This window comes from Dioscorea cayenensis, chromosome 3 (assembly GCF_009730915.1).
Source record: "Dioscorea cayenensis subsp. rotundata cultivar TDr96_F1 chromosome 3, TDr96_F1_v2_PseudoChromosome.rev07_lg8_w22 25.fasta, whole genome shotgun sequence".
Classification (NCBI taxonomy): domain Eukaryota; kingdom Viridiplantae; phylum Streptophyta; class Magnoliopsida; order Dioscoreales; family Dioscoreaceae; genus Dioscorea; species Dioscorea cayenensis.
Window position 1 is genome coordinate 348,642 of NC_052473.1, and position 25,270 is coordinate 373,911.

The 25,270-nt window shown below is 35.8% G+C and overlaps 5 protein-coding genes across 5 annotated transcripts; 4 read left to right on the forward strand and 1 right to left on the reverse strand.

Annotated features, from left to right (window-relative positions):
* Nucleotides 1-3,054: 3,054 nt before the first annotated feature.
* On the forward strand, nt 3,055-5,485 carry LOC120256857 (IRK-interacting protein-like). The gene is made up of 2 exons (XM_039264536.1): nt 3,055-3,409; nt 3,946-5,485. Exons 1-2 carry the CDS (start codon nt 3,215-3,217, stop codon nt 5,398-5,400), a joined length of 1,650 nt encoding a protein of 549 aa, XP_039120470.1. The 5' UTR covers nt 3,055-3,214; the 3' UTR covers nt 5,401-5,485.
* A 953-nt stretch (nt 5,486-6,438) lies between these two features.
* LOC120252897 (histone H3.2-like) lies at nt 6,439-7,097 on the forward strand. Its single transcript, XM_039261100.1, is given in 2 exon segments — nt 6,439-6,722; nt 6,724-7,097. Coding segments are annotated over 2 exon segments (411 nt in total). The 5' UTR covers nt 6,439-6,521; the 3' UTR covers nt 6,934-7,097.
* Nucleotides 7,057-10,670, reverse strand: LOC120252889. The gene is given in 9 exon segments (XM_039261091.1): nt 7,057-7,353; nt 7,355-7,447; nt 7,542-7,667; nt 7,766-7,819; nt 7,821-7,973; nt 8,971-9,039; nt 9,154-9,246; nt 9,339-9,512; nt 10,259-10,670. Coding segments are annotated over 9 exon segments (1,086 nt in total). The 5' UTR covers nt 10,520-10,670; the 3' UTR covers nt 7,057-7,290.
* Nucleotides 10,671-11,972: 1,302 nt separating this feature from the next.
* Nucleotides 11,973-14,862, forward strand: LOC120256311 (ras-related protein RGP1). The gene is made up of 2 exons (XM_039264014.1): nt 11,973-12,349; nt 14,294-14,862. Exons 1-2 carry the CDS (start codon nt 12,123-12,125, stop codon nt 14,739-14,741), a joined length of 675 nt encoding a protein of 224 aa, XP_039119948.1. The 5' UTR covers nt 11,973-12,122; the 3' UTR covers nt 14,742-14,862.
* A 910-nt stretch (nt 14,863-15,772) lies between these two features.
* Nucleotides 15,773-24,572, forward strand: LOC120252178 (tetratricopeptide repeat protein SKI3). The gene is given in 23 exon segments (XM_039260634.1): nt 15,773-15,832; nt 15,930-16,007; nt 16,092-16,319; nt 16,400-16,522; nt 16,734-16,817; nt 16,901-16,951; nt 17,238-17,330; nt 17,787-17,927; nt 18,028-18,108; nt 18,734-18,981; nt 19,069-19,240; nt 19,303-19,418; nt 19,517-19,574; nt 20,433-20,498; nt 20,821-21,039; nt 21,132-21,183; nt 21,357-21,730; nt 21,867-21,955; nt 22,590-22,829; nt 22,908-23,166; nt 23,168-23,552; nt 23,956-24,159; nt 24,251-24,572. Coding segments are annotated over 23 exon segments (3,612 nt in total). The 5' UTR covers nt 15,773-15,829; the 3' UTR covers nt 24,499-24,572.
* Nucleotides 24,573-25,270: the final 698 nt, after the last annotated feature.

The following is a 25,270-nucleotide window of genomic DNA, read 5'->3' on the forward strand; positions in this document are numbered from 1 at the left end:
TTTTTTAACTTTATTTTTTTTATTATTATAGTTTTTGATCTATCGTTTTTTAGACTAAAATACTGGAAGCCCTGCAGAGAAAAATAAAAACTTTTTTTAATAATTTTTTTCAATGTTCAATAATTTAAATTTAAAACTATTTGTTCAAATGACTTAAACTTCTTTCATTTGGATCAATTACTGTTGATGTAATTTGTTTGGTTTTAATATTCTATAATAAGGTTCCGTGACCTTGTATAATTAAATATAGTTAATATTTTTTTTCATTATTGTCTTTGAGTTTATTAGGCAATATCTCAACTAAGGAAACAAATGACAAAGTGATTATACTTTTTATTGTAAGCCCATCGCACACTTATGGGCTAAAAAGATTAGGCCCAAACTTCCAAGCATGATATTTCGAAATAACAATATTATTATTGCTGCATATTTGGATGAAAATACTAATACTATAAAATTATTGGGCCCAAACTTCCAAGCATGATTTTTTTAGTGGAAAACAACCAAAATTATAGTTATATATATATAGCACATCATCAACGAATGTTCATGATAAACACTGTTAGATTTAGAGTAGCATATAAAAAAATTTATAAAATCAACTCACACCACCCACCCGTTTGAGAATCTAATACAGTAATGCAAGTTATTGTTACTATTTGTGCGGATGTCCATGTTCTGTAAACGTCTACAGTTGATGTTTGCTGTATTTAACAATCCCAACACATAATAACTAATAATAGCTATGCATGTATTTTATAAAAAAATAATCATTAGATCATAATCTAAATGTTGTCATTAAATGTCTCTAATTTTTAAAGAACTAATTAGGTACTTATAAAACTCAGTATATATATAGATAAATTATGAATATAAGTCTAATGTTTAGTTGGAAAAAGAAACGAAATATTCTGTTATTGTAGAGATAATTGGATGATATAGATGTGGGAATTGGAATTAATTTTCACTATTTTTTTGTCATTTTTATAAATTAAACAGAGAAATTGTGGAATTTTAAATTTATGCGTCAATTTTAAGCCATAAACAAATATATATATCCATGAAAATATACAAAATCTCAATATTTTAAACCTTTATACTTTTGCGATAACTGTTAAATGAAACATAATGCAAATTATGTTATTATCATTATTATTATTATGACACATTGCAAGCTAGGTTAATATAACAAGAATGACAATAATATATCAATTAATCTAATAAAAATAATAACATGAGGTGGAAATTTCATTACATTTTTAAGAAAGACAGGGAAAAAAATAAGGGAAGTTCCATTTGATTTGATTTGATACCAAAACACAGACAAGAGAAAAGACCAAGGACAATCGCTGTTGTGATTGCCCATTGTCACTGTAGACATTAACACAACAACACATGGGGCCAAATTTGCAATCTCATTTATGATACAAATTTTTTTTTACAATTTTACACAAGTATATATATATATATATATATATAGAAAAAAAAATTTGATAGTGTGAAATAAACACATAAAGAGCAGCACAGTATTTATAAGAGTATTTTTTTTAAAAAAATAGAATTATCTAATGGACCAATATTGGGTGGCCCAACATTGGATAAACTAATCACTTTGTGTCAGTTAATGTAAGAGATTGAGTGTTTAAATCCCATCCAAAACTTAATAAGGATTCACTGTGTATGAGCGGTGAAAAGTTCATCTGTGTACACAAGGAGCTATAGGATCCTCAATGTGATAGCGGTATCGCCAGATGAAAGTGTATGATTGAATGTTTAATTTTTAATTTTGCTTATATTTTTATATTTTGTCTTTATTGTATTTATATAAAAACACACACACAACCATGGAAATGAGAGGAATCAATGTCTATTTCCTTGCTTTTCCAGTTGTTTATTTATAAACAATTATACTATAAGATACCTGATTAATCAAAGATAAATTTCATTTATTAACCAAAATTAAGCTAGGCAATCATAAACAAGCAATTTAGTTTTAATCAGTGACAGATATTTTAACAGCATGTGATCAAATAATTAGGAACCCTAATTACTTCTTCAAGGTCCCTAGTGTATATATATTTATAATTTTGGTTTTTTTATACTCAGGTATCACCACCTAATGCAAGAAGGAATGAATAACAAGGACACTTCAACATACTTTAAAGCTAAAAAACAACATGAAAAAAGCGACAACCACCACCCTACAAAATAATATAATAACCTGGTATTAATTAATTAGTTAATTAATTAATTAATTAGTTTTTAAAATAAAGAAACACTAATATTAAATGCACTTTGAACAGATAAAAAAAGAAGAAGAAGAGAGGGCCATAGTCTGGTGTTGGGAAGCCATTGGAGCTTTCCTCACCACCTTTACTTTATAACTTTAGGGAGCTCTTTTTGGGGACCAAATCAACCACTCAAATAAGGCATATATATATATATATATATATATATATTTTTTTTTCTCTATGAGGGTTCCATGTTTGCAAACTTTAGTGCTTTTGATTGTGTTTCTTTGCTCATGATCTGGTGGTAGAAATGATTGTGTGTGTTGAGAGAGTTTGGTCTAATTATGTGCATTGTTGTTCATTGAGCTGTTTTTGAAAATTTTATTTTTTCAGAGAGAGAGAAATTCTGTCTCTTGTGTCTCACTTTATGAGTGTAAGTAAAGTGTGTGCTTGGAATGTGGATAGAGCTGGAGTCTATATAGAAGAGGAAATCAAATTAGTACTGAGTTCATAGATTTTTTTTCAACTTTCATCATGATAATTTTTGATTTTTTTCAAATCTATATGAAGTTTTTTTGTTTTTTTTGTTTTAAAAAAAAATCAATGAGATATACAGACATTTCAGTAAAAATGTGCCACATTTACAGTAAAAATTTGTCAACTTTAAACTCCATTCCAAATTCTCAAACCAAATATAGTTTTCTACCTTCCTTTTTAATCTAGGAAAAAGATAAAGTAAAGCAAACAGAGACAGTGTACCACACTCCACTCACTCTGATATATATATATATATGTACATTGTTAACAAGTGAGCTTGTGTCATTCCATTGGGCACTAAAAGACAGCAGCATCACCCAAAATACCATTAGATTTCCAGAATCCCAACGCTCTTCTTCTTCTTCTTCTTCTTCTTCTATATCTCTATATGGTCACTAGTAGAGGACAATCACAGCATTCTTTGAAGCTAAGCGCAAACCACTTCAATGGCGTCTAAGATCAGCAGGGAAGATGTCCAAGCAGCAGTGGCCAAAGCCATGGAGCTCAGGGCCTTGCATGCTGCTCTGCTTCATGGCAGCACTAGTAGCCCCACTGTTCCAAGGCTTCTTGCTGGTTCTTCCCCTTCTCTTGCAAGAGCTCCTGGCTATCTCTCTGCTGAAGATTATCCAGTTTTCACACCTGTGAGTTGTTTTTGTGAAAGTTTTGATTTTTAGATCAAGCTGTTGCCTCTTCTTCATGGATTGTTGTTCTCTTTTTTTCTCTTCTCTCTCTATCTCTGTGGACTTCTGTGTGTTGTTCTACTGGTCTCTTCTCTGTTAAAGGTGCTGCCTTTGTATTTAGTTTGTTGGAAAGTTGTGATTTTTAAATAAAAAAATATCTTGTGTTTAGTTTGTAGGGAAGTTGTGATTTTTGTTTCATGCCTTCAATTTAGAGTTTCTCAAGTTCATTTCATTTCACAAATAATGTTTTGAAAGGATCACTTTTGTTTGATATTCTATTTTTTGTTTTCAGATTTGGAGAAACTCTTCTTCTTGCTGTTAGAATTGTTAATAATGGATCTTCTATTCTCTTTGATCTGTCAATATGTTCTTTTGCTTCTATTTTGTTGATATTAGATGATATTGAACATCATATAACTTTTTTTTGGAATACTGGTTAAATCTGATTTATGGTCTCTGTGGAGATGAAACTTTGGTAGTAATTGTTGTGATGCCAGAGTTATGGAGAGGAATCTTCAAATTGGAGAGGGATAAGGATGGAAGAAGAAGAAGAGAGGGATGAACAAGAACTCGAATTTTCTAATAATGGCGCATTGAACAAAAGTTATTTTCCAAGAGAAGAAGAAGAACAACTACAACATACTTGTTCAGAAGAAGATCGAAAATCGAATAAAAGCTTGTGCATTAGTCATTTGTCACTCTCACAGAACACTCCCGGGACTGATGTTCTTCCAAATTGTAGGAGAATGGGTTCCGATGATCGCAAACTTGTTACTACTGGTAACAAGTGCAAGCCTGAATATATGAGTGGTGAAAATGGATCCTATGGAAAGATTCTCAAGAATGACAATGCTAAGAAAGTGCCTTCAAGTGATATTAAGAACCGAGGATTGGTTTTCTCATGGTTTTTGCCCAAGGGGAGAAGGAAACCAAAGTCGGAGATGTCCCCAAATGTAATGGAATCTGAAGATGTGTCACAACTTTTAAAGAGTTGGGGGATGTTTTCGGTCGACTCATTGAAGAAGGAGCTGCTCGAGGCGAATGCAAACAAGGATGCTGCATTAACACAAGTTTCAGACATGAAATCTACACTGATAGAACTCAAGCAGAAACTCGTGAGCTTAGAAGCATATTGTGAAGAACTAAAGAAGGCTTTGAAACATGCATTGCAGGCAAAGGGTACTCAGACATTAGACCGGCCTAATTTATCGAAACGATCAAAGTCTAATAATGACAGCAGAGACAATTCCATGCCTGTCAGTCTTGAAGTAATGGTCGAAGGGTTCTTGCAGATTGTATCGGAGGCAAGACTCTCCGTGAAGCAATTCTGCAAAACTCTCATCAGTCTGATAGAAGAAACAGATACTAGTTTGGTCGAAAAACTTAGTTCAGAGCTCAAAACCACTTCGGCCTCTAAGCATTCAAAGGCAATGTTGTATCATTTGGAAGCTCTTGTCAACCAGTCTCTGTACCAGGACTTTGAGAACTGCGTGTTCGAGAAGAATGGAACACCGAAAGTTCTTGACCCACATCAAGATCGTATTGAGAATTTCTCGGCTTTTGTTGCTCTACGGAACTTAAGTTGGAATGAAGTGTTGAGGAAGGGAACCAAGTACTATAGTGAAGATTTTAGCCGGTTTTGTGATCAGAAAATGAGCAGCATTGTATCGATAATCGATTGGTCTAGGCCGTGGCCTGAGCATCTACTTCAATCCTTCTTTGTTTCAGCTAAATGCATTTGGTTACTTCATCTGTTGGCTTTCTCATTCAATCCACCATTGATGATCCTTCGAGTGGAGGAAAACCGAAGTTTCGATCCACTTTACATGGAAGATGTTCTGCGCGACAAGCATCGACAAGCACAAGCTTCTGCTTGTGTCAAGTTCATGGTAATGCCGGGATTTTATGTTGAAGATCGGGTTTTGAGATGTCGAGTTTTATGCAAAGCATAATTCCATCACATAAGATGTGTATGTGATGTGTTCAAACTGAAAAAAATTTCTCCTTGGTATACAATTTTGAGATAGAATTTTGGCAGTGTTGCTGTGAACTGTGAAAGATAGAGTTTGTATGGGAATGGGAATTGATTGCATGAATTAATTTCAAATGTACAATTCATGGTGTTGATAATTATCTCTTTCTGATTTGCAAATTGTAATGAATGCTACACCAATGTGGTAATTGGATAGAAATTTTTTTATCTCATATATAAAAATAAAGGTATGTATTAATATATGATATATTTCAAATTAACTTAATAAATCTGTCACAAGTTATTGTTCAATGTTATTATATATTTATAATATATTCTTCAATTGAAAATTGATGTTTTTGGTTTTTAGAGTGCATATTGCTTGGTTCAAGAATTAGAGAATATTTTGATTTTCTGCGATCACAGATTGATATATATTTTTTTAAAATTTTAATTTAATAGACTTAAAATTAAGTTTTTTACATATGTCATTTTATGATAAGTTAGAACCAGGCAATATGAACTCTTTTTGTTATATTTGATATTGAACTAATTAATCCACCATGCTTACATTACGTGTTTCTTTCCAAATGATTTTTATAGTGGGGGATTTTTTTATTTTTTATTTTTGTAATAGTTTTCAAATGATTTTTATAGTGGGGGATTTTTTTTATTTTTTATTTTTGTAATAGTTTTAATCAGAAAGATGGCAACCATAAAAAAAAACTACTTTTATTCTATTAATTGTAACAATACACTTTTTCTTTCCTAAATAACTATTGGTTTAATAGCCAATTCCCTGTTTCAACCTCCACAGCTGATCCAGACACACCAGATCCTCTACTAAGAAACACAAAGCTTTCCTATTGGTCACCTGAAAGCACACGGATCGTGATCCAGGACCAACTCCAAACTCAATCTGAATCGTTCATATATTAGAGATCCAACGGTTCAAAGAGATCCATCCTAAAATTTCAAAATTCCCCGCTTTCTTTGTCTCTCTATAAATAACACAACATTCATCGTCGTCCCCAAAGTCACTAAAAAACCCTAGCTTTCAAACCCTCTTGTGATCTCTATTCTCTTCGCTCTTCGGTGGTAATGGCGCGCACGAAGCAAACCGCGAGGAAATCGACCGGAGGAAAGGCACCAAGGAAGCAGCTAGCTACAAAGGCAGCGAGGAAGTCAGCGCCGGCAACAGGCGGCGTGAAGAAACCCCATAGGTTCAGGCCGGGAACTGTGGCGCTGAGGGAGATCCGAAAGTACCAGAAGAGCACTGAGTTGCTAATCCGGAAGCTGCCGTTTCCAGAGGCTGGTGCGTGAGATTGCGCAAGACTTCAAGACCGATCTGAGGTTCCAAAGCTCGGCTGTGGCGGCGTTGCAAGAGGCGGCAGAGGCGTACCTTGTTGGGCTTTTCGAGGATACTAATCTGTGCGCCATTCATGCCAAACGGGTAACTATCATGCCCAAAGATATCCAGCTTGCTCGTCGGATCCGCGGTGAGCGTGCTTAGGTTGTTGTTGATCAGGCTGTCTGATCTTTGTGTAGTCTCGATGGAGTAGTGTTTGATCTTTGTGTATTTTGGTTTGCGCTTTTGTTTGTGTCTTGTGAATGGTTCCTTACTGGTTTGTGAACCTTTTCTTTTAGTTAATCCATGTTAAAAGTGCTTTCTTGAAACTATGATATCTCTAGTTGAGTCTTTGGGGGGAAAAAAACTCATTTTGGTGCTGGATTCTTATACTATCAATATGATAAGCGATAAATTGATTAAATCCAACAAGGAAAGTTTCAAATAAATAAATTTCTGAAAGTTGATTATGCTTGAAAGAAGAAGAAGAAGATGATGAAAAAAAAAAAAATAAATCTGAATCTATGAAGAGGATGTCTTGCCCTTGAGATTGATAACAGAGAGTTCTTGTTCAACGAACTCTCCCAGCTAACATGGTTGGATAATTAACCGCCAGGGGTGATTCAGCAAAATGGCCTAATGGTTTCAATGTTGCATCTGATGCAATGTGAGCAAAAAGCTGCTTGAAATGAAAGAAACAATCAATCAAAATTTTCAATAATTTATGTAAGATTTGTGAATTGGGGATAAAATGTAGCTGCTGATGAACTCACCGTTGATGAAACTCTCCATAAGCTGCGGTTTTGCTGACGAGCTCGTTCAATAGCGTCTAGTGTTCGGTTATTTACCACAACTTCATGCATTCCAGCTAAACATTCTCCCCCGGTCAGCCATTCTATCTGTGAACATGTGAAATTGTCATGTTTTGATTTTCCTAACATGGATGAAATAAAAGTTTGTGTCCTTTTTAGAAATAAAAGGTTAACTATATCATCACCTGTTTTCCTGTTTGGATGAGAAGACAACCAACTGGGACTTTAACTGGGACCTTTTTGGCCATTCCTTAACCAGATGTTTAGGCCGGGGAATCGGCTCCGACCATGGATTGTTAAGAAATTGAGGTCATAGTGATAACCTGCAAAAACTTTACCCTCAACACCATGACGTTTAAGATCACTTCCAGTTGGAGCAAGAAGGTGAGGTCCCTGAAAAATTTTATCAAACAAAATATAAGTGATAATGTATCCCAAAAGATTTAAACCACTGATGCATCTACAGGATTTCAGTAAATATCTTTAGAAACTTGATCCCTTTTCTCCTTTAATATGAGACGAGGGATAAACTCATTACATGTAATCAAAAGCAAGACAGAATAGATGATTGGAAAAGCTAAATGTGAAAATGAATGTGGTATCGTTTATCTTTGCAGTGAGTAACTGAAAACAATTATAATCCTTGAGCAAAAACGTATCATTTTATGTTCTGTTCTTGGTGATAATAGGCATATTTCTATTATAATCATAAGCACTGCAATGATTTGGCTCTCTGATGATTTACAGCTAAGATTCAATCAGATGAGTATCAACACTCCTTTCGAGACTCATTGCCACACCACACAATGTCAGCTACTTTTGTCTTCAGAAATATTCACAACATAGTTCAGAACTTCAGACAACTAAGTTTGATATGGAAAGAGTTATGGTTCAGAACGTGAGAAGACTAAGTAAAATTTCTCTTTAGACTCAAGTGGTAATGTACTATACAACAAATAGGAGTTAAATCAAATACTATGAGACAAGAGCTTTTTCTTGTGCGGTCTAAGTTTGCAATGCTTAGTGGCCTGGAATGTCAAATTAGATCCAGAACTTATTCTTTTCTATCAATGGACATGTTTTGAAGACTTTGAGGCAGCAAGGGCACTGCACATCATGAAATTGGGGTTTCTACACAAAATTTAAGAATTTGAACATATCACTTATAACTAAATGATGATTTTTTGGCATCACATTCAACATGGGATGGATTTCCTGCAACTACTAGCTGATTTTTTAAGGTTTGGGAAAAGGCCAAGATACAGGCACAAACTCCAACCTATCCAATCAAAACTATCAAAAATCATCATTTTAAGGATGAAACTACACCGGTTGCCATTTATTTAACTTGAGTAAGGAAATACAGAAGGCGCTTAAGGAAAACATTTACCTGCTTCATCAAAGAGGTGAAAGCATCCTTAGGCAAGCCAAAGCCGGTAGCAGCCATTTCAGCAACAACCTATCCCACAAATGAGCCATGATGCACTAAAGTTCAAATTCAATGGGCAGGTGCCAGAGAACAAAGAATTCTACAGTGTATTTTTGAAAGGAAAAAGAAACTCAGGAGTTTCACCTCAATTGCAGATATCATTTTAAGCCCCCACAAGTCCATTGTCTCCTGCCAATCAGGGAATCCTTCTGGAATTACAGGCTCAGAATTTAATTCCTACAACATCAAAGTAAACAATCATCTAAACTTGCTTTGCATTGAAGCTTACACAGAGATCTTGCTAAGACTGAATTCAGAAAATTCACCACCTGAAAGCGAGTATTTGATGGACGGGGGCCAACTCTCCACATGTATCGCCATTTGGGATCAGGCCCTTCAGGGGTTGACGGCTGAAACACTTCCGGCATCTTCGATAGTTTTTCTTTCATATCCTCATCCACTAGACTGCGTGGTACCTCCACACCTTCAGGTGTCACACCAACCTGCTTTACCCATTCAACCAAAAGTCGAACAAAAAAAAAGAGGTCATATCCATGTCTCCAAAGATTAATCACTATATAGGGCAAAGAAGAAGAAACTTCTCCTATTGAAGACAAACTGAGATAAAATATTTAAATCTTGTAATGATTTATACAAAAGCAAACATCTTTCGAGTCATTTTCAGCAAATGAAGTGATTATATCAGTCTTCCAATGATTTACGCAAAACCTAGCATTTTGAACAATTCTACGGTTCTCATTTTCACTTGAGACACGCAATGCATGAGAACCATTATTCTCTAGCCTGAAAATGCGAAAGTTCAGCATACCAAACAAATCTTTTAAAAAAAAAAAAATTCATGAAATGAAATCACTCACAAGAACCTCAATTCATAGATAACAAAAACCCCTCAACAAATTCATATGACAAACACTCATAAGAGCTTTAATTGATGGGTTTTCACTTCTAGAGAAAAAAAAAACAAGGAAGGAAATATCATTGCTTTAGGTATAAAGAAAAGAGTAATAAATAACATAAATCATGCCACAATATCAGAAATCAGAACAATCGCTGCTAATCCCAAAACAAACTGAATCCAAGACTTATCTGCAACCAACACCACCATAAATACATAAAAAAATTTAAATAAAACTAACCTAATTCCGTTATTCGGACAGAGATTTGAACCAAAACTGAAACAGATTCATGAAAATAACAAGAAAGTAGCAAAGGGGAGTAAAAAAAAAACCTGATAATGGAGATGAGGCCGCTCTTGGAGGCGTTTGAAAGAATCAGGGCACTCAAAATACCTTTCCATCATGTCAATGAAGCGATCGTTGTCCTCAGCCGAGCATCGAGGATCCTTCACCAAAAGCGCCCCGGTTTCCCGCAAACTCCTGCTCACGGCGGCGCACAGTGCCGCCATCTGCTCCTTCTCCTCTTCCCTCCGGCATCCACCTTGATCGCGGATCGCGAGGTAGGGGGCAAGGTTGACGACGGAGAGCTCCATGAGTCAGTAATGGCGATCAGCGATCTGGACCTCGATCTCAGCGTGGCGGGAGAAAATATAATTTTAAGAAGGTCGAGGGGGTTTGCTGTGAAAATTAGGCTAATGGGTTTCGAACTCGAACTTTTGAGTTTATCGTCACCGACCGGTATGTTTTTATCAATTTATTTATTTTTAAATCAAGTTAGTTATTTAGATTAGGGATGGGCATGGGGGAGTCACCATTCCGCACGGGGATCCGCCCTAATTTTCTCCCCCGCGGGGACGGGGGTAGGGGAATAAATTTCCCGGTTACCGTAGTGGGGCGAGAGCGGGGAGTGATCTTTCAGCTCTAGGTCTTAATTAATACCTAATTTTATGGATTTTTTTCTTTAGATTATTGGATTTTTTTTTTAAGAAATGTGTTAAAATAAAAATTAAAAAAATATATAATATAATATCATATTTGTTATTAATAAAGATGGTCTTAATTAGTATCTAAGATTCTAAATTTATGAATTTAAATATTAGATTAGTGGATTTATTTTTTAAAAAAATTGTGTTGGGTGGCCAGAGCAGGGATCCCCACCACTGTGGAGATCCCTATAGGGAGGGAGTGGGGGCTTCCTCCTCCCTGATTCCCTAACTGGGGAGGGGACAGGAAATCCCCGAGATGGAGGAGTGAGTGGAGAGATACTCCCGTCCCCGCCCCCTCCCGTGCCAATCCCTAATTTAAATAAACATATTTAGTAATTAATTTTGAAAAAAAATAATAGTTTAGTATTTTTTTAAAATTATTTCTACTAGTATTAATTAACTGAAATACAAAGGTTTATTTTATAAAAATATAAATTTTATTCCGGGTTTTTGTCGGAACAAGTGAAAAAGGTTATTGTTGTATTATGTTTATATTTATATTTATAAATTAACTGGAAATGGTTGTCACCACCGGATGGTGCATCGATTCGTGGGATACCAAGCGTGACCGCGTGGGCACCTCGTGGATTAATTGGCTCTTAATTTATTTTTTAAATATTATAGCCTTGTTTTGAGAAATTTTATTTTGGCAGCTTCTAATGAATCAAATATGACAAAATTAGTAGATGGTCAAAGACAGTAAAAGATAAATTATATATATATACATATCATTATTATTTTGTTTAATAAAATTCCATAAAATATGTTTAAATTATGCTTTGAATGATAGTTGATAGAAGTTTCCCATCATTAATAAAATTTGATTTATTACTTTATATTTAAAATAATTAAAAGGGGTTAGTAATTTACTTTTATGATTTACCTTTATTTAATGCCACATAGGCGGCTATAATAAAGTCATATGAAAAAAATCAATTTAAATCGAATGGTGATGAAAAATTAAAATATAAAATTTAGAACAGAGTTAAAATGGTAATTTAGCTTAAAACAACATAAGCGGATAAATTTTATGTAGAAAATTCAAGGCATGCATATTGCGAACTGACTGTGCCTCGGGATCTGGTCACCTTGAGAACCTCCATTTCTCCAACTCTTTAACAGAGAGAGAGAGAGAGAGAGAGAGAGAGAGAGAGCTTCGTGCTTGGATTCAGTGGAGGAAGAGAGCTCCGCGGAGAGAATAAAGGGGATCATGGCGAACTCATACGCGGAGCTGAACCAGAGGATTGACTACGTCTTCAAGGTGGTGCTCATCGGAGACTCGGCCGTGGGAAAGTCGCAGTTGCTGGCGAGGTTCTCGCGTGACGAGTTCAGCCTCGATTCCAAGGCCACCATAGGGGTAGAGTTCCAGACCAGAACCCTTGCCATCGATCACAAGACCGTCAAGGCTCAGATCTGGGACACGGCCGGCCAGGAGCGGTGAGCGAGTTTCCTATTCGTTGTTGATTTATCTAGCTCTTATGTTTTGATTTATTTAGGTCAGTCTTTGATTAGAGTTTGTGAGGATCGGGAGTTTGGAGTTTGGGAGCTTGGAAAGATCGGATTTTTTTTTGTCTGTTATTATGAGGATCGGATTAATGGAGGAATTTTTCTGGATTAGTTTGGCGTGTTTTGGTAAAATTTTGATGAATTAAATGGTAATCTTAGTGATTTCCAATGATGATCCGATGATTGGGTTAGCGAATGGGAGGGAAAATTAGAAAAAAATTGGAACTTTTTAGCGTTTGTTTGAAGTCTCTGAGCTAATAGTTGAATTAAGGAGCTATTTTATTTCTTCTCCATTTAAATGTATCCCTTTTGATGTAGTAGAAACATGCTTTGTTTTCATGGCTAACCTTTCTATGGAGAGTAACTTGCTCGGGACATAGGGAATGACTATACAGGATTGATGCTACCTTACTGTCTTGATTTCAATCTTCATGTTTGTTATACTTGCTATCCATTCTGATTGTTGAGCTGCTTTTATCTACTTGTCTTGTTTGTATTCCCTTAAAAGACCTCTATTAGTTTCATATTACTTGTTGGTTTAGATGAGCTTTACTGGATGGCATCGCCTGGTTTCTGCAGAGTTTACCAAATTTGCATAGTTTTAACAAAGCAAATCAGGCTTGTTAATTGGTGTTGGAAATTTGTTTTTGAATTGAAGCATTTGTGAGATGAATATTTAGCTCAAGCACTTAAATGTCCTAGTGCAAATATTTCTTATTGTCATTGACACTGTAAAGATTTGCCTCGCTTGTCATTAAGAGCAGCATTGAGTTTTTCCAAAAGCAATTCTCTCTTCCTATCTGCCAACCAGCTTTCAGAGGTTCCTCTGAGGTTTATGCAATCTTTTAAATTTTCTGATGCTAACTTTTGTCGTATAAAACCTTAATACTTTGGATTTTGTTTTTTCTTTTTTTTTTTGGTTACAAGAAACTGTGAATGATACAACAATAGTAAGTTAGTAACTTTTCCATTTTCTCCCTAAACAATAATGATCATTCACATAGAATGTTGCTTTATCAGTTGCTTTTCTTATGCTGGAATGCGCGTGCCAATTGTTGTTTCGCAGCGGGCACATGTATATCAATGCTGAGCGCAGCAGGCATTAATGACAACTGATGCAGGTTCAGAAGTTTTTTTTGGACAAAACTATGAAGTGGTTCAGATGGATAATATTTTATATGCTGTTTAGGTTTTTGGAAGTATGGACCACTTGATTCTTCTTGTTCTAGTTTAAGTGCCAAACAAGACACCCTTCTAGATGTTCTGATATCCCCCCTGTATAACATGTATAGGGAAATAACATTTGAAAATGGTATACAAGAAATAACATTCTTGATTGTGTCAAGGCTATCAGCGAAGCATCTCAATGAATATCCTTCTTATCATTGTCGTGTTTTGCTTTTTTATTTATGAATAGAGAATTCCTTTAATAATTTATAGAGTTCAAAATTCAAATACATGAGAAGCCTATAAGTAATATAGACAGGAAAACAGGATTACATGTTTTCTGCATAATTCCTTAAATTTAAAGAAAGTGGCATGAAGATGACTGGAGCTATTTCTTTGGTACTGGACATTTGATATGGCAATTAGTGCGTAATTGATCATTGAACTTCAGAGTATTTAAACCTTCGACATAATTGTGACCTTAGAGGATTATAAAAATTTGTCTTAGTTTTCACGCATCACCTTCATCTCATGTTTAGATTTTGTTTTCTTTGGCAACCATAATTCTTTGTTTTTCATTTCTGGTGTAAAGCAATACTGAGTGTTCAGGCAGCTCAACTGTGTTTTGTAATGTTGTTTCTCACCTTGGAATTTGGCTTTCGATTGCAACAAAATTGATGGAGAGTGAATTGTGATTTGTGATTTCAGGTATAGGGCTGTGACAAGTGCATATTACAGAGGAGCAGTAGGAGCAATGCTAGTGTACGACATAACCAAGCGTCAATCCTTTGATCACATCACAAGGTGGCTAGAAGAATTGCGGGGGCATGCTGACAAGAACATCGTGATCATGCTTGTTGGTAACAAGTGCGATCTTGGAACTCTCCGAGCAGTCCCTACTGAAGATGCAAAGGAATTTGCGCAACGTGAAAACCTCTTCTTCATGGAGACCTCTGCTCTAGAATCCACTAATGTTGAATCCGCTTTCCTTACAGTCCTTACAGAGATATACCGAATTGTCAGCAAGAAATCCCTCGTGGCCAATGACGAGCCGGAATCTGTAGGAAGCTCAAGCCTACTGAAGGGAACAAAGATTGTCGTCCCCGGTCAAGAGCCACCGGGTGCAGCAAAGTCTGCTTGTTGTATGTCCACATAGGTTTTCACTAGTTGTACTGACACTGTTCTTCTTCATGTTCAATGCTTCTTTCTTGTCTGTTTTCACAGTGGTTTTGTTTGCATATATTGTTTTTGTCTTAATGAGCAGTCATTTTTTTTTTTAATGTTGTGGAACTTTTCTTTTTCTCTTTTTGTTTTTGTTTGGTTTTTCTTATGTACGTTGTATTGGTTGAATCTTCTACTTCTGCATATTGGTCAAATCACGTGAAATATTTTTAGAGCAGCATGAAACATAGAAGATGGGTTTTTCTTCTTGTCTTTGATTATGTTTTTCTGGACGGACAGAGATTCAATAGAGAAGATTGTTTGCAAAGGGAATTTGCATGTATATATATATATATATGTTTATCTTCTTATAATAATGCATATTGTTGTATAAAAATATTTCTATTTTGCTGAGAGATACAAATAAATATGCATTTTAAGGGATACATGCACTATTTGACAATCATGCACCGTTATAAATATATATATGTGTGTATATGCAAAACTTTCTATTCCAAAAAGAAATTTTTACAATATCGGTGTTATTCTTCCTTATGGAACAAGGACTTTAATAAGTCTTTAGTTGTAATATATATATGTATCTCATAAATATGTAGTAAAAATTCTAATATTTCAGTATAAAATATACAATTAAGTATAAAATATAAATATTTTAAATAAAACTTATTTGATTTATTTAAAGATATTGACAAATCACGGGCAAAATTCAAATTTTTTGATTTTTAAATTGTGAAGGAAATTAGGTAACAAAAAGAAAAGAATTTTATAGTAATACAAAAGAGTACTGTAAGAGGGAGAGGGAGCTTTTGGTCATTGCAAAGTTGACAATATTAAAAAATATTTATTTATTTATATTATGTAAAATAACCTTTATAATTTATTTATTTATTTATTTATTTCAATCGGACGGTTGGATGGAGAAGAATAGCGCCAAATCCAACGGCAACCTCGAAAGCATTAGCACTAGCAGTCTAGCCCCCTCTCTCACTCTCTAAAATAAAAAGTTCCCTCCTTCCATCCATCCTCAAAAGGCAGCGTTTTTCTCTGATTCCATACTCGCCCATGGTGCTTTTCTCCATCCTAATCCCCAATCTCTCTTCGCTTCTTTGCTCTATAGCTTTCTCTTCCTCTAATACGATCCAAATCTCTTGTCTCCTCGCAGGGAATCGAAGATCCTTTGAAGAGCTTGCAGGAAGCCCTTGATTCTGATCCCAGCAATCCCTCCAATCACTTCAATCTTGTAAGATCAATCTCTTTTCTGTTTGCTTTGCTTTTTATTACTAATTTTCAAGGTTTTCGTTTGTTTTTGGTTTTCTGGTTTTAGGGGTTGTTGTTCTGGAGAAAGGGGGAAGAAGCTGGAGGGGATGAATCCAAGGAGTTGAAGGATAGGGCAGCTGAGCATTTTTTGGCTTCTGCTAAGCTGAATCCTAGCGATGGGGCTTCCTTCCGGCTTCTGGGGCATTACTATAGTCGGGTGTCTTTGGATGTGCAGAGAGCGTCCAAGTGTTACCAGAGGGCAGTGTCGCTGGATCCGGAAGACTTTGAAGCTGGGGTCTGTCGGAAATGTGGTCTTTTGCTAGAATTTTAGCGAAGTTCTTTCTAGTGATTTACGAACTGTGGGGTTTTGTCCAGGAAGCATTGTGTGATTTGTTGGATGCGAGTGGGAAAGAGAGCTTGGAGGTTTCCACCTGTAGGGAGATATCTGAGAAGTCCAGAAGAGCTTTCTGGGCATTTCGCCGATTGGGATACTTGCAGGTCTTCTCTTACTAATCATTCTCTTCACGATGGTAGTCTAAATTGCTTAACTTGTGCAATTAGTGTTCTTTGATTATGCTTGATTCTTCATTTTTCTGTAGTATGCTAAATGACTTGATATAGGTGGGGGGGCTAGAATAGCTCACCTTGATGAAATCTCATAACAAGGATGTTATTCTGATTTCTGAATGTGGTGCATAAATACTTTCAGGTGCACCAAAAGAAGTGGTTAGAAGCGGTGCAGAATCTTCAGCATGCAATACGAGGGTATCCCACATGTGCAGATTTGTGGGAAGTATGTTGTACTTTGTTATTGCTATTCTTTTGATTGTTATCTGTGAGGTTATTTGCTCTGAAATGTTAACTCATGCACTTCAGGCTCTGGGTCTTGCATATCATCATCTGGGGATGTTCACTGCTGCATTAAAGGTATTTTACTGTGACCATTGTATATATCATTTGCATTTATTCTTGCAGCTAAAATCTTTTCCTTATTCTGATTTAATTAATAAAAGGTTTAGATGATCAGAATTTTTTGTTTTTTACATTTACAATTAATGGTAGCTTACATTAATTTGATTAGCATCCATATTTAGTACATAAAAAAGGATTTACAATTTAAGTTTTAAGGATTGGGCCATAAGACTGGTGGTCCTAATTTTTCCTCATGCTTTTTTGGCCCAATGATGAATATGAAAATTGTTTCCTATGGCAGTCCTATGGACGAGCAATTGAGCTGGAGAATTCAAGAATATTTGCATTTATACAGAGTGGGAACATACAATTAATGCTTGGCTCTTATAAGAAAGTAAGAACTTCCTACTTCCAGAGTTCATGTCACTTTTGATTCGCATAATTTCTGTCAGGGGAAACTACATGGATGGTGTCATTTCTGAGATTCTTGAAGATGTGTTGGTTATCTGGTTTGTTATTTGTCATGACATGAGAGCATGTATCCAATGCCTGTTTATTTTTGCTTGTGATGCATATTTTGTCTTTTGAGCACAATGGACTTATCAGGCAAAACAAATGGCCATTAGTCATTTACATTAAAGTACTTTGTGTACTGATTTCTATTAATTGTGCAAAATTACGATATGTTTCATACCTCCTTTAACATGTGTGCGTAAATATGAAGCCTTTGATCTGATTTTCTTCTTATTCTGGATGTCAGTAGATGTGTACCTTGATTATATAAAAATTAATTGAATAATGCCATAAGATGAAAAACAAAATTCTATTCTAATTCATCAATTGTTCATAGGGAGTTGAACAATTTCGCTATGCTTTGGATATAGCTCCACATGATATATCTGCACAACTAGGCCTTGCGTCTGGGCTGCTTGGATTGTCAAAGGATTGTGTAAACTCTGGAGCATTTGGGTGGGGAGCTGTGCTATTGGAGGTTGGTTCTTGACATGATCGCAAATTCACACTTTTCTCCATCATTTTCCAACATAACAGTCTACACTGTATTTTATCAAAGGCGGTTATTATGAATGCAGGAAGCATCGACTGTGGTGGAAGCTGGGACTCGTTTGACAGGAAACATATTTTCTGCTTGGAAGTTGCATGGGGACATCAAGGTACCTCCTGGTAATGGAGTTTATTATATATTTTCTAGCCAAGCTTTGCAGTACAAATAGAAGTATTCATGCTGCCATCGATGTTCGATTTTATTGACTATTGTGACACCATTCTCTCGTTCTTTATCTATCTATGTAATTTATCTGGTGATATCTGTCTTTCTCATTTTCTTTTTTATATTTGGAAAGTTGAATGCGAGTCATTTGTTAAGTGATACTTTTTGAATTTCACTATTTATTTGTTTCATTCAATCTTATTTACAAAAAAAATTCTTGTAGGGTGTTGATGCCTGGCCATATTGCTCTAGATATAAATTCAGGACCTTTTCTTTTAGGAGAGTTTGTATCTAGCACGTAGGGGATGATTCTGCAATTTCTAGACAAAACTTAGTGCTTCATGTATTTCTTTTCTAATATGCAGATTTAAAATATACCTTGCTAATGATTGAAAATACTGTATCACCCCAAAAAAAAAGGGCCTGTATCCTAGATTCTGTAATCCACTCTTCTATGAGATATCAGCAATTTTTCGGAAAACAAACAATTGATTTATTTTCTTAGAGGCCCATCAGATCGCCATTGAGTTAGTTGCTGATCTTTTTATGTGAATTTATTTACCAATCAGATTGCATACGCAAAGTGCTTTCCATGGGAAGGTGAAAGAATTTGCCACGAAATGAATGAGGAAATCTTTAGCTCTTCAATCAGTGACTGGAAAAAGACATGCCACTTGGCTGCAGTCAGTGCTAGGAAATCATATCAACGAGCTTTACACTTGGTGCCATGGCAGGCAAATGTATACACTGACATTTCTATTGCTTTGGATCTCATTGGTTCCCTTGAAGAAAGTTTCACTGCTGACACAGATGTTTGGTAAAATCAGTCTTTTAGCACAGTTAAACCAAAATTTTTTTATGTTTGTCGCTGAAACTGGATTTTGTTGAATCTTGCATTTGTCAGGCATCTACCTGAGAAAATGTCTCTGGGTGGGTTGATGCTTGAAGGAGCAAATAGTGAGTTCTGGATTATCCTAGGATGTGTATCACACAGTTATCCATTAAAGCAACATGCTCTTATCAGAGGGTTACAGTTAGATGGATCCCAATCTGCTGCATGGGCTTTCCTTGGAAAGGTAGTGTCGAAGTCTTTTGTCCTTTTTTAAATGCATATATGTTTGATTTGGTTGTGTTGCAGCTTTACAGAATATTAGGGGATAAGAAATTGGCTCGACAAGCATTTGATCATGCTAGAAGCATAGACCCATCACTTGCTTTACCATGGGCTGGCATGTCTGTTGACTCTTCTGATGGGTTAGTCATCCATTCTTCAAAAATCCACCTTTGCCTATCATTATTTGTGAAATGTTTGATCGTCATTCTAACTTGTTTTACATAATTCAATCTGAAAGAAAATATTCAGTAGTTGAGGCCTATGAAAGTTGTCAGCTGGCTGCTCAGATACTGCCGGTAAGCAAAGCTTAATTTTCACGCCTGGTTTCTGTAAGTTGTTATATTGGGTATTTTCTTGTGCTCAGAACATGAAAACTTATCGAATTTATTTCAAAAATAGCAGTGCACTTGTATGCATCTCTTTAAGTTTGCAGCCTTATTGGAGAAAGAGGTTTTTCATTGTATCTTGGATGATGTGATTGTTTCTCTCAATTTATTTTGTTGATGATAATACCTGTTCTGGGAGCTTTCTATGGTATGGTTCTTGTTATCACATTTTAGGACTGAAACTGCCTGATAAAAGATATGCTATCTTCGCTAAATGTACTTTCTCCTTATGTTATTATGTTGCTAAATGGATACCATGGCCATTCATATCCCCTAGGAAAGTGCTCACAAACTTATTAGAAGTTAGCTTTTCAAATCACTCCCTTATGTGAATATCTAACTCTGAATTTCTGCAATGAAGGCAAATTTCTGCACATGTGTATATATATATATTTATTGAATTCTAATTAACGAAGTCGAAATAAAAACCAAATATCAAATATTTGGATCCCCAAACTCTGAGCATTCGAACACCTCCCCGACTTTGTGGGCATATTTTCTTCATGTATTAAAGAGGGCCTCTTTAACTACTGAAAGCGGTAGATATTGGCTAATGGCTATTTGTAGTTTGCTTCAGTTCGGGAAGAATCCTAGCTAACTGCTCATGAAATTAGACTATTGAATTAAGGCATTTTCTATGTGGCAGATGCTGCCCTTATTTTAGATTATGTTGATCTTGTGAAGATTCATGAAAAATATGTCAAATTTCAGCTCATTTATTCTACCTTATTCTCGGCTGTTTCATGCTTTATGTTCTGATTGTTGCAGCTTCCAGAATTTCAAGTTGGTCTTGGAATGCTTGCTGCCAGTTCTGGTCAGCTATTATCTCCACAGGTAGATCATGAACTATCATTGCTCTAGTTCATTTGTGGGGTAAATTCGAGTTTAAAAGGCATGTTCTCTTACTCTAGTGGTCCTTGATCCTAAGTTCGATTCTTGGTATGTGGTAAAATTATGATATTGAGCATTCTTGTTAGCAATAGTTAGAATTATCTGTTGGCAATATAGATCTTTAAACTAATAAAACGTATTAGTTTCTTTAACCCCTAAATGGAGAGACTGGCTTGCAGTATTTAAGGATTTGACATGTTTTTCTTCTTTCTTATTAAAAAAAGAAAGAAACTTGTTTTTCTACTAAGGCGTGTTTGCTGTGAAGGTATTTGTTGCTGTAAGACAGGCTGCTCAGCGTGCACCATTTTATGCTGAGTCACATAATTTAAAGGGTCTTGTATATGAAGCACGGCGGGATTATGACTTAGCAACAGGTGCTTATAAGTGTGCACGATGGGCCTTGAACACAATGCGCAATGCTGATCCAGCTTTTAAATCCTGTTTAACTGATGTGTCAATTAATCTTGCCAGATCTCTTTGTCAGGTGAAACCATGCATCGGCCACTCATAATAATTTATCTTTTTTCTTTCGAGGGGAAATTCATTGTTGCTGTTAATAACTTAGTTTCAGCACAGGCAGGGCATGCAAATGATGCTGTTCGAGAATGTGAAGCTTTGAGGATAAATGGTATGGACAATACATGCATAACTAAAACAATTTATTTTTGAAACCATATGAGAATTATGTGCCAGATAGTAATGATTGGGGTATCCAGTGGTGAATCTGCTTCCTTCACATGATGTCATAATATTTACTTTGTACTTATCTTTTCTAAAGGTGCTTTCTTATCAATATCTCAGGCACTTTTAATGCTGAGGGTTTTCAAATATATGCTTTTGCACTATGGCAACTTGGAAGAAATGACGAAGCCCTTGTGTTGGCACGTACTTTGATAAGTAATGTACCAACCATGGAACGGAGATATGCTGTTGCAGCCCTTGGGCTGGTATGCAAATTGATTTACTTCATCTCAGGGCAGCATTCTGTTTCTGCGGTAATACAAAAACTCCCAAAGGAACTATTGCGAAACAAAAGAATGGGTTTTATTGTGGCCACGTTGACTGCTTTAGACCCAAATAGTCAACTTCAAATGCTTCTTTCAAGTCTTCTTCAAACTGTTAAATCACATGATGCAGCCACTGAATTGCATTCTATAGTTGCTATCAGCAAAATGGTATGACAAGTGCACCCAATGTTATCTTTCAGATTTTTACCATAGAACCGTTCTTTTTTATATTCCCAAAATATGGAAAATAATAAATATTTTTGTTTCTTTTTGTTTTTCCCCTTTTTTTGTGCATGCGTGTCAGATGACTAATGGGCAGATTCTGGAGATTGAAAATGGTTTGAAATACTTGAGGAATGTTCTTCATGTCTATCCATCCAGCAGTTTGATAAGGTGCTCCATTTGATGTATTCTTATCATCTGTAGATTAAAAGTGATAATTTTAATCCCAAGTCATTTTTTTGTCCAATTAACCTTGAAATGCTTGTGGTTGCAAATGATGTGGGTTTTGGGAGGTTTATATAATAACTGGAATATGTTATGCTGAGTTATTGATACTTTGTGAGTCTGCTCTTGCTCTGTTAAAGTATTTTCAGCCCAAAACAAACTCTGTTTTAAGATTTCTAGGGCTTATCATGGACGTTTAGTTTCTGTTTTACTGTTTACTCTGTTGAGGAAGACTCCGACCATGTGATAAATATTTATGTATTAGCTAGTTTTTTGTTTGTTCGATGATCACGTTAGCTCTTCTACGTTATACTTGTTTTAGAAACAATTGTTGCAGTTGTCGTCCTCATGGTTTCAATGTCAAGCCCTAAGGTGCTACTTTCAAGATCAAGAAAATACATTGCTGAATAGTCTGGAATATATGCAAAACACACTGGTAGAATGACTTTTTGCTTTTAAAATCATCTGTATCTGTTGGCCTGATTCATGATGAAGCATCATCTTCTGAAATTGAAACTTTGTTCTCCATTTTGTCTTCAATCCTTTTCTGATTGCTTACTGTTTATTTTTTTTATGTCAGAAACCAACTCAGTTCACTTCTACTATCCAAAGAAGACTGGATGGCTTCTGAGAGAGCCATAAAATGTTCTCTTGCAGCAACCAGGGATCATGTCAACAATGGCCTCAAATCAGCTTTTGAGATTCATGGTGCTGTCAGAGTTGCTTGCTATGCCGGTGGTGCCACATGTCCGAAGTTCTCCTTCTCCACATGCAAAGACCAGCTTATGCAAGGAACAATGACAGTACAACATCTGCAAAAGTATATTTACTCTTCTTAATATAGTTGATCATAGGTTCTTATGTTAGATAGAATGACAGTTGCTTTTATTGTGGGTAGATGGTTGCATCAAGAGCCGTGGAACTATAAAGCACGCTATCTTCTTATACTGAACATTTATCAGAAAGCTCGTGAAGAAAAGTTCCCTCAATATCTTTGCACCACCTTAAAACGATTATTAGTTGCTGCTTTATCCCAAGAAATCTATTTGAAGGAAAGTGAGCAATGCCGGTATCAAAAGTTTTTACTTCTGCTCTGTGCATCAGAGATCAGTTTGCAATGTGGAGACCATATTGGCTGTTTCAATCGGACTGAAAACTGCAATAGCGCTTGCCCCTTCTAACAGTGATCTCTTTTTCGCACACTTGCAATTATGTCGTGCCTATGCAGCACAAGATGATTTGCTGAATGTCAAGAATGAATACATGATATGTTTGCAGCTGAAGACAGCAAATCTGATTGGATGGATATCCCTCAAATATCTTGAGTCAAGATACAAATTGCAGGAGAATTCTAGTGCAGTCGACATAAATTTCCAGTCATGCTTAGCACTGAAAATGAATTCCAAAAGCATTTGGGGAGCTACATTCAATTTAGTGTGCGCTCAGTGCTCTGTACATGATCAAGATGTTTTTCATGCTGAAGAAACTCTGATGGGGGTCTGTGCAGAGGAAAATGCAGACAGTTGCCTTCTACTTTTTCATGGTATTTACCTTGTCCTCATGTTTTTCTGGAACTGTAGTTTTTTTAGCATATAATGGCAGACATGCAAATAATCAGCACGCACACCTTCTACATATACTACACTGTAGGCATTAGCAGGCTGATACTAACGCTGTCTTCATATAAAGTTGTTCTGCACGCCTGGTATTTCTCAAAATGTTGACAGGTCACACATTTATATATTGGATTTGCTATTCTGTTGACTTATTATGACCATGTTTTAGATTGCTCTTAAAAAGAGTTTACAGTTCAGGCTGTCCTTTCACTGGGTCTCGTCCATTACTAATTATTATCACAAGCACAATTAGCAAAATTAGTATTCTTCAGACTATTTGGTGGTTGTCAATTACTTAAACATTCATGGTCAAGGTTGTTATTTTGACAGGGGCTGTGTGTATGGAGCTTGCCAGGCAGCAGTCAGGTTCTCAATTCTTATTGCGTGCTGCAGCCAGCCTGACCAAGGCTCAGGAGAATGCACCTGTGCCATTGCCCATTATATCAGCATTATTGGCTCAAGCTGAGGCAAGCTTGGGTGCTAGAACAAAATGGGAAAGCAACCTTCGTCTCGAGTGGTTCTCTTGGCCACCAGGTTTGAAATTCCAAAACAAAATCATATTCTTTCTTTTGAATTTTCTTGATTGATTGAAATCTAACTAACTAGATTGGGGTCCCTTGTACAGAAATGAGACCCGCTGAATTGTATTTTCAAATGAGCTTACTTGCAAGACAACCTAACAAAGGATCCAACCAAAATTCCAATGTAGAATTATCTCAAAGCTCAGAGAAATGGCTTCTTAGAGCAATACACCTGAATCCTTCTTGCCTGAGGTACTGGAGGGTATTGCAGAAGCTCATCGGGTTCATGAAACAAAAGTCCCCCTTTTATGATCTTTGTCTGTTAATATGTGGACTTTCACATGTAGACTAATCTTTTGTACTGGAAATTGTTTGTCAAAAGATGTTTCATTCTGGTGGAAACTTTGGAAAAAGTTTAGGTTATCACTGTGTTGGTGTGTGTGTTTGTTTGTTTGTTTGGGTATTGAGGAAGATGGTTAGGGGGGACAGTGCTGAGTGAGCGAGCATCAGTGGATGCAACAACGCATGGGTTGTCCTTATTCTAAAAGCTTTGGGAATGCCAGCACTCTTGTGATCATCCACTTCTGGAATCCCATGCTCTGTTTCTTCTGGGGCTTTGTGTTAATCTTTCTTTTGTTTCTATTTAATTGTTTGTTCATCTTTTCTACAAGTCTAGCTTTGACGCTTTCTCCTTTTTTTCCTTTTCTTTGAGTTGTTGTGTAGCAGGTGGATTGTCTTGTTAATTTTATTAGGTTTTATTTTAATTTACACAAGAGAATAACAATATATATATATATTTTTTTCTGTTTAATTAGGTTGGTGAGGTGAGCGACTGCTTTTCTTGTTAATTAAACTTTGCATCCTAAATGGGTGATACCTACTTGATTAATAACTTGTTAGTTGTTGCTCTCATCCTAACGTCCACCAAAGCTTTGCTAATTATATATAAAGTTTGTATCATAAATATTCTTATTCAACAAATACTACTAAGAAGTTCCTTGTGTGCCTCCAGTATCTATATTTGATATAAGCTTACATTAAGATGTTACTTAACTACAAAATAGTGAAATACATCATCTCTGTCCTTTTGCCAGAGTCTCTGCAATATTAAGAGAAAGAAGAGT